The sequence below is a fragment of the Pinus tabuliformis genome, chromosome 4_2 (genome assembly GCF_031772625.1).
Source record: "Pinus tabuliformis cultivar Carrire ecotype Pingquan chromosome 4_2, CPIR1, whole genome shotgun sequence".
Taxonomy (NCBI): domain Eukaryota; kingdom Viridiplantae; phylum Streptophyta; class Pinopsida; order Pinales; family Pinaceae; genus Pinus; species Pinus tabuliformis.
Genome location: NC_142304.1, coordinates 648,172,973 through 648,181,161, shown reverse-complemented (window position 1 = coordinate 648,181,161; position 8,189 = coordinate 648,172,973). Strand labels below are relative to the sequence as shown.

The following is an 8,189-nucleotide window of genomic DNA, read 5'->3' as shown; positions in this document are numbered from 1 at the left end:
TGACTAAAGTACACCCTAAAGGCTATATGACCATCACGCAAACTTTATCATCTATACTGAAAACAATTAGTCTAACCTTTCTTGGTCCACAAAATTCTTTCACCTTAAGGTTAATATAATTATAATTTCACACAACCCTAGTTGATTTATGCACACCATTATGTAAAAAATGCAACAAGTTTGATTTCTCCTAAAGGTGTTAACCAAAACCTTGGTAATAAATGTGAATAGACAGCTTTGTAATAGTTAAAATGGCACTATATGTAAGGCCATGTTCTTGTGCACAAGAAGTTGAAAGTCAAAAAATGTATGCTTCAAGTAGCACACTTCATTAGAAAATGCCCAAAGAAATGAGTGGTAGCATGAATTTTGTTGAGCAGAGCATCACAAGGAACTTTATATCCAATATACCAGCCAGAAAAATATTGATATGAAAATCAATAGATGGTTGGTTCAGTTCTATTCATGATCATTGTGAATCGTGATTGCTAAGGCTGGTCATCTAAGCGTTCTAATTAGTATCATGAAGATGACATACGAGACTCTGAATTTGCTTTGAGGATGGGGAGAAATGTTCTAAGGGCCTTTCTAATATATACCCTTTAATTTTGTGGTATAATTGTCAAATCATCATCGGATTATTCATTTGACGGGTGCAATCATGCAATGACCAGTAAAGTTTTCAAATTAGCATAAATTGTTGAAAGAGGGAGAAATATGATGGCTTCTTTGTGCGTAGTGCCTATCCTTTTGCATCCTTCTCTGGCTCGGATTTGCTCCTGCCAATCTATCTGTGTATCCATCTCTATCTACCTATCCATCCATCCATCCATTCAACTATATGCATGTCTGGATATACATATGTAAGCCTGCAGATCTATGTTTTATAGTGTGTGCTCTCCTAAAATTTGGGATATGCATGCACATTGCATTTATAGGGTGTGCCTTGGGAAGTATGTATCCATTTTGACTTTTTCTCCATCTCATTTGCAAGGAGAAAAGATATATCGAACTGGTTAACATTAAATAACAAGGACTTGACAATTACTGTACAATAAATAAACCATGCTCATCCTGATTCAGGGACCAAATAAATTCCCTAGTCCATTAAATCAGAGAAACATACACCAGAGAAAATTCAGGAAAACAAAAATATTCGATAATACAAAAAATTACAAGCTACACAGGCAGCATCCTCAAAACTGCCAGCGCTCTAGTTGCACCTCTGCTTCAGTTAGGTCTTTCTGAGCTTTCTTCCTACGATAAAATATTGGGCAGTCATGACTGCAATAAGGATAGGACATCAATGTAAGTATAAAAGAGATAGTAATTGTAAAAAAAAATTAAAAAAAATCCTATTAATTAAAACAAATACATGATCACACAAATGTTACAAAATACATCCATAATGTAAATTTAAATCATGTTATGAAAATGTAATACTTGAAATATAGCATTCAAAAACCTTGTGCAAAGAACATCTTGGTGCAGAGAGCCTTGGCACCGCTGACATTGTGTCCATAGTTTACCAAAGAGCATTTCTAATTCCCTCACTGACATTGATCAAATATTAGTGTCATATGATAGAAAATCTAGGTGAGAACAATAAAAACAAGGCCTACTTTAAATTCTCCAAATAAAGAGTAATGGTATTAGAATACCAGCTTACCATTTGCAACTGTTTCCTGATACAATTCTGCTTCTCTTCCTTTGCAATGTGAACAAAGTGTTTGATCTTCTTTGCTGCAATGGAAACATGAAATCAGGTAACATCATGAATTTCAGTATGAAGCAACCTAACCAGACATTCTTATTATAAGAAAGCTAGATAGTTTCTTACAAGGAGAGCAGGCATGGAATCATGCAACCTCATAGATTTTTCCACATCAAAAAGATGAACCCTAGTAGCTTTCTAAAGCGCCAAACTCAAATAATAGTTACTCTCAATTGTGCACTACTATAATCAAGGAAACCACATGCAGGACACCCTCTACTTGTATTAACTAAATACCTGATAGGTGTTTTACAACCAATACAACTGAGTTGTTTCTTGGCAAATTTCATAATTCCACTATTTGAAGGAGTTGATATGGAAACTGCTCGTGTGTGACTACCATGAAGAAGCTCCTTGCTTGCATTCTTCAAAATGGGCTCAAATATTCTCAACAGCAACTACAGAGCAAAAACAGGCACTAATAAAAAACACTTAGCTGGAAAGAATTACTATCTATCAAGATATATTTGAAACACTGGTGAAATTTTCAAAAAGAGCATAAACTGCAAGTGATGATGCTTTGGTCTTTCACCTTGCTCAGTTGATTCTCCAGATAATATTGTGGATCAATAGGGATGTTATTCTCCAGTACATAAATTGGATCCTCAGATTTCTCATATGCCTGAGCCCAAGTAAACACATTATTCATTATATCCATAATCCCTCTGTAAATTATGCCTCCAAATAAAACATAACAAAATAATTAAAATAACCATTTTTTAGTGCAATATCAAGACTTATGCTGAGCACAGAAGGGGTTAATTTTTACCTTGGCACCTTTTGCAACCTTTATGATGACATATGGAATACGATCTCCCACAGTTGGAGCAGTTGCAGCATCCCTTTGTAAACCAGGGGCTACTTGGCTTTAAAACACGACATCAATTTAAAAAATCCAACAATGGACTCATTGTCAATAAAAAGAAAAATATTACAAGAGTCTTTAGATGCATTGCAGTAATAAAAATAGAGAGATAGGATTGAAAGGAACCAGAAGGCATTGCACCGTTCATTATACTTGTTCTGAGAAGTTATTTCCAATATTTATCTTCCGCATGCGCTCAGCTAGTTCCACATGTGCTGCCTTGACTACATAGTCACCTCCAGTCTTTGTCAGACCCTGACTCAACAAAGAGATTGTTAGCACAGGAAAACAACAATTCCCTTAAGAATATGCTGTTAGCCTTGATAAAGGAGATGACCTACAAACATCTGTTTCTGCTGCAGCTAAACAGTAATCAATTTTTCTCAGGATGAGATTAGAAATGCAGATATATTATATATTGTCATGTTTTGATTCTCTTCAATTGTATAAGAGCCTCCCTTGACACTTCTTCCTCCCATTGCTAGCAGTAAATATTGACTGAATCCCTTCCAAGTACAGAATGTAGGGAGAAGAAACATGACAGACTTAAAAAGGAAACTTCCATGGCCTGCCCCAACTAGGTATATAGTATATACTTCTAACACTTGAAACCAGGAATATGTAATAAGTGACTTGCTCGCAATGTAAATCTCCTCTTCCCCCTATCATATTTTCTCCATTTCAAAAGTAACAAATGGTCAAACAAATTTGGTCATAAACATGCAGAAGGATTCATTGTTCTCACCTTAGTTATCACCAAAAGTGACAAATCCATTCTGTAAATTAACAAGTCAGAAATAGTGTTCTTGACATACTGCACTGCACCAGGTATGTCACGATCAATGAGTATTTTGTGAAGGCACTCTGTAACCGAGTTCTTCACCAACAGGCAATTGTCCCTTCGCACTGTTTCAATGCCTGTTGATATGGAATATTTAAAAGATTAGGAATATTTAATAATTAAGAAGGCATCAAATAAATTATTTTTCTAAGAGCATTTTGAGCCTTCACAAATACTAAGGCCTGTCTTTGAAACAAAAAAATCAGGTTTCTCACCTTTAGTATCCATTTTGTCATAAGCATCTGGCTTTGTCCACAACAACCCAGCATATCTTTTCTTGCTGATCAACAAGTATGGGTAGTATATTTTTTCAAATTCTAGTTTAATAGGCTCCATAAAATCATATGTTAAATAACACACTGATTAGATGCCAAAGATGCACCAAATAGATGTAGATAAGCCACAGGAAAGCATAACTGATCATCTTGTCCTGTGCATATTTACAAAGATCTCATGGAAGTGGAATGTCAAAAGAAGATTAGTTTTAAAAAGAAAGGTGATATTAAAACATTCATCCCTACAAAAACATCATTAACAACTCTAGAGGCTTCACGGATATTTAAAATTCTTGACACTGTACCTTTGTAAATGTACCACTAATATAATCTGAGGCTTCCCTCCCTAGCGTCATGGCCTCTTCTATATTTGGTACACCAAACTGTATCATAACTGAATCTGTATCTCCATATACAACCTAGATTCAAATATAAAAATATAATATCAAGCTTTACAGTAGAAATCTTGGTTAGGATCAGATCACCCATTATGATTTCAAGAACTTGGACTATCACCAATACAACAAGTGTACTTCCTGTCATTACTGATCCAGTTCAAAGGTTACAAATGCCTTTAGTTGCTAAATAATAGCCTACCTCAGCATTGTATTGGTAACCACCAACTATTGTGAACCTTTCTTCAACTAGCCTCTTTGTATGCTCTATCATTTGACGGCCTGACAGGTGGAAAAAAAAATGAGATGATTAATGATATGAAATTTTAAAACAATACGTAAAATCGATATTGTCTGATGGAACAGAGAATGTGTCAAAAGATCAAACTGGACTTGTAATCAAAATATAATAAGAGGGCCTAAGCATATCATCTTAGTTGTACAAGTACACATGACTAATTAAAGCAATTCAAGAACTCGATCTTATTTGTACAAGATTGTCAATTACAGTTCATACCTAAAACATTATGCCAGGAGGAAGAAAAGAATTACATGGATATAATTGATGCCCAAAAATAATCAATGTGAATGGCTGATACATGCATATATAGAATAAGAGAGGATTGCAAGCATCTCTATCTTGTAAATAAAAGAAGCACCAATAACATTACAACTAGGAAAAACAAGGGGAGAATCAAGGTGTACATGGATTTAATGTTTTTTTTCCATGGAAGAACTGTGAAATTACCATAGCTCATCACACTCGACGAAATCTCCAAACAGGGCAATTGGCCAACAGTGGCACCAGTAAACCCATAAACTGAATTCGCACTGATCTGCAAGTGCACACAGTCAAAACTATTTTATGCGTTTCACCAGCATACCTAGTTTTACTTTTATTCCATGTCCAAGCCATAATTAATACAGACTTGACAAAGCTATAATTACCTTCAAAGCCAATTGTTGGCCATCCAAGACAGCCTTTTCAAAAGGATCTTTAGCCTCCTAAACAAGATTACAGGAAGTTAAAAACTGAGATGCTAAGTGGAAAAAATACAAGCATGTAACATGAACATAGGAAGCACTTAGTTCACCACCTTTAGGTCTGCCTTGGCTCTTTTCCTGGCAGCCAGTAACTCTTCTAGGATCTCTGGTAATATGCCCTAGGTAACAGGAAAAAGAGCATTCAATTTAGCATCATCGAAAATGGTCAGCATATGATGGTTAAAAAGTAAATAATGAAATAAGTATCAGCGATCGTCGTAAAAAGTCATCTATGAAAAATAAGCCCATCCTGATCCAGCTTCAAATAAATGCCAAAGCCTACATAGATTTGTGAGTTATAACAAATCACAAGCAAGGAGAAAGTGTATACCTTCTATAAAGTTGGCTTCACAAAAGTCTCACCCGATGGTGTTTTATTTACACACTCTGGCTGGAGATTAAATTTTGCAATGTCCTCTGACCTCACCAATGTTGAGAAGGATCAAAAGCCATTTTGTAACTGTTTTAGTTGATAGTGCGAATATCTCAATCTTCCAATAATACAGCTTATATGGGGATGCCTAAGGGGCAGGGCTACTTAACAGATGCCAGGCTTATTGGTCTCTGTATGCATTTCTCTTTCAGACCCAGTATAGATGTACAATTTTACTGACAGCTAAGACAATGAGAATGCTCAAGTGGCCTAATTATCATCATTCACAACTATCATGAAGGAGTATGATGATAGGTTTTTATTTCATATATCAGATAAAAATTCAACCATCAAATTGGGAAGATCTTACGGAAGGAGTAGGATACGGGATTTTTGTGAAAACTGGGTAAACATTCCATTTGCATCATGAAATAGCACATATCGAATTCACATGGTAAAGCATAATCCCAATATAGTAGCGTTTTCAAAATTGCATATCAAATTTATCATAATCAAACAAATAATAAAATTTAGGACCTGCAACGGTCTTAGTGATGCCCATAATCTGTAAGTACTCATAAATCCATGAGTACCAAGCACAAGAGGCTACTTTAGCCCAAAAAGGGACTTCTTCAACTTGCACACATGGGTATCCCATCCTAACAAAGATATTATATTTGAACCCAAGCTAAAACAAAACCATGAATCACTCTTCCTGCCACCTGCATCTCTGGCCCTGTCAAAATCCACTAAAGCATGCAACAGCTCAAAGCACTATGCTAGTGTGCCCTTTAAGTACCTCGCATACCTCAGACCATGGAGCATATTTGCAGCAACCTCAGCTCAACCATATATTAGGAGCAAAGCTGGACAATAAATTGGTGTCTGAGCCCCCCTTGTTTGTGAGACAAGGGATCTCAGGCACACAGCAATTTGACTGCTAAATTCTACCAGATATGTTAGGGAACCTATATACTTTTTGTACGCTAACGAATCAACCAAATTTGAATCTTAATCTACTGATAACTTCAAAATATGTATCATAAAAGTAGCCTATGGTTTATTGTCCATTATCCAAAACTTCTTCAGAATCTCAATTGCTTACTTACCCCTATTCGAGGACCACCTCACCTCAACTCAGCCAAACCTCCAAGACCAAGAAATAACACATGTCCTGAATACATGTAGATTCAATATTTGTGTTTTTTGCTTTAGGTCATTGAATTTGAAGTAATTCAACTATTTTCTTTTTCAGGGAACTGAATTTATAGAAATATATCTGTCTTTTCATGTCCTGAATATATAGAAATGTAGATTCAATATTTGTTTTTTTAGGGTATAGAAATATATGATTCAATATTTATAAATTCAAAGTTTTTCAAAGAAATTCATATAGATTCAATATCTCTACCATTCAAGTTTTTTCAAAGCAATTCATATAGATTCAATATCTGTACAAAAATCATGTGCCTCAAATTGATCTGTCCTGTATTTAATTTCATAATTGGAAAGATCGTAGGCAATGAGATAGGTATTATGACTCACTGCTAAAAAAATCATATACCCTGAATAATATAAACTCTGATAATGAAAAATCATGCCCCTCACAGTATGTTGTACTACTAAGAAATTATTGTTCTAAGAAATCTAGTGCCTGAAGCAGTGCTCTTTTTTCTACCATATTCGGAAAGCATCACAGGCAGCAAATATAGTATGTCGTGTTACTGGAAAATCAGATGTCTCAAATAACATGTTGTGTATTGTTGAGAAATCAGGTGTCCAATACAGTGCTCTTTGCTGAAACATTGTCCATTTCTATAAATTTTGTTTATTGATCTATAGCAAATTCAAATCTATTATACTGAAATTTCTTTTTACTAAAGTTTGCTTTACTATATTTGATTGAGAATTATAAGTAGCACTCTGTTTGGCAGTAAATATAATTCCAAAAATGGCAACATCTTATTTTGCAGAGCCAACAACATATACTCCATAATATTCATCAATAAATTTATAATTGGAAAGCAAAGAGATTTCTTACTGCTTCTTCCTCAGAAGCAGTATTGTTGCTATACATGGGAGGCCCAAAACTCCACGAGCAACACATGTCAGATCTCTCTGAATTCATCACAACTGAAAATTTCCTACAACTAGTCCAAGTTTTGTTGCCGTGGAAATCACAAGATTGACCCCACTCTGGCTATTAAAGATATTCTCATTATGGCACTATTTAAAATACCCTAACCAAGTTCATTCATTTTTAATTGTCAAACAATACATAATTCCAATGGGTCGTTTGGAAACACTATATCTTTTCACTTACAATACAGTTCAGGCAAGAGGATGGTAGGTATTTCAGAACATTTGGCCAGTAGTTTTTATAATTTCAACTTAGTTAACACTCTCTGAATCGTTTTGCAAAACATGGCATTTGGTACTGCAGGACAGTGGCTCTCATAAAACTCTTGACTATGTCTCATCCACGAAATCCATTGATGGAACCTATGATGCTGCTGGGCAACTTATCTGTACGAATTCTATCTTTGAGAACTCATGTCTGGAATGTCTGGCATAGGTGGTTTGAAGACTAATTATATTTTTTTATTTTTTTGATAGGTTTGT

The 8,189-nt window shown here is 35.1% G+C and overlaps 1 protein-coding gene across 1 annotated transcript; it reads right to left on the bottom strand.

Moving 5' to 3' along the window:
• Nucleotides 1-676: 676 nt before the first annotated feature.
• LOC149171045 (DNA polymerase delta catalytic subunit-like) lies at nucleotides 677-5,627 on the bottom strand (the record flags this gene model as incomplete). The annotated part of the gene is given in 15 exon segments (XM_089427418.1): nucleotides 677-1,284; nucleotides 1,466-1,553; nucleotides 1,670-1,743; nucleotides 2,012-2,172; nucleotides 2,307-2,396; nucleotides 2,544-2,620; nucleotides 2,825-2,894; nucleotides 3,385-3,557; nucleotides 3,696-3,810; nucleotides 4,061-4,174; nucleotides 4,353-4,432; nucleotides 4,899-4,986; nucleotides 5,099-5,155; nucleotides 5,248-5,313; nucleotides 5,526-5,627. Coding segments are annotated over 15 exon segments (1,443 nt in total), but the record flags the coding sequence as incomplete, so codon positions are not given.
• Between the last annotated feature and the right edge of the window lie 2,562 nt (nucleotides 5,628-8,189).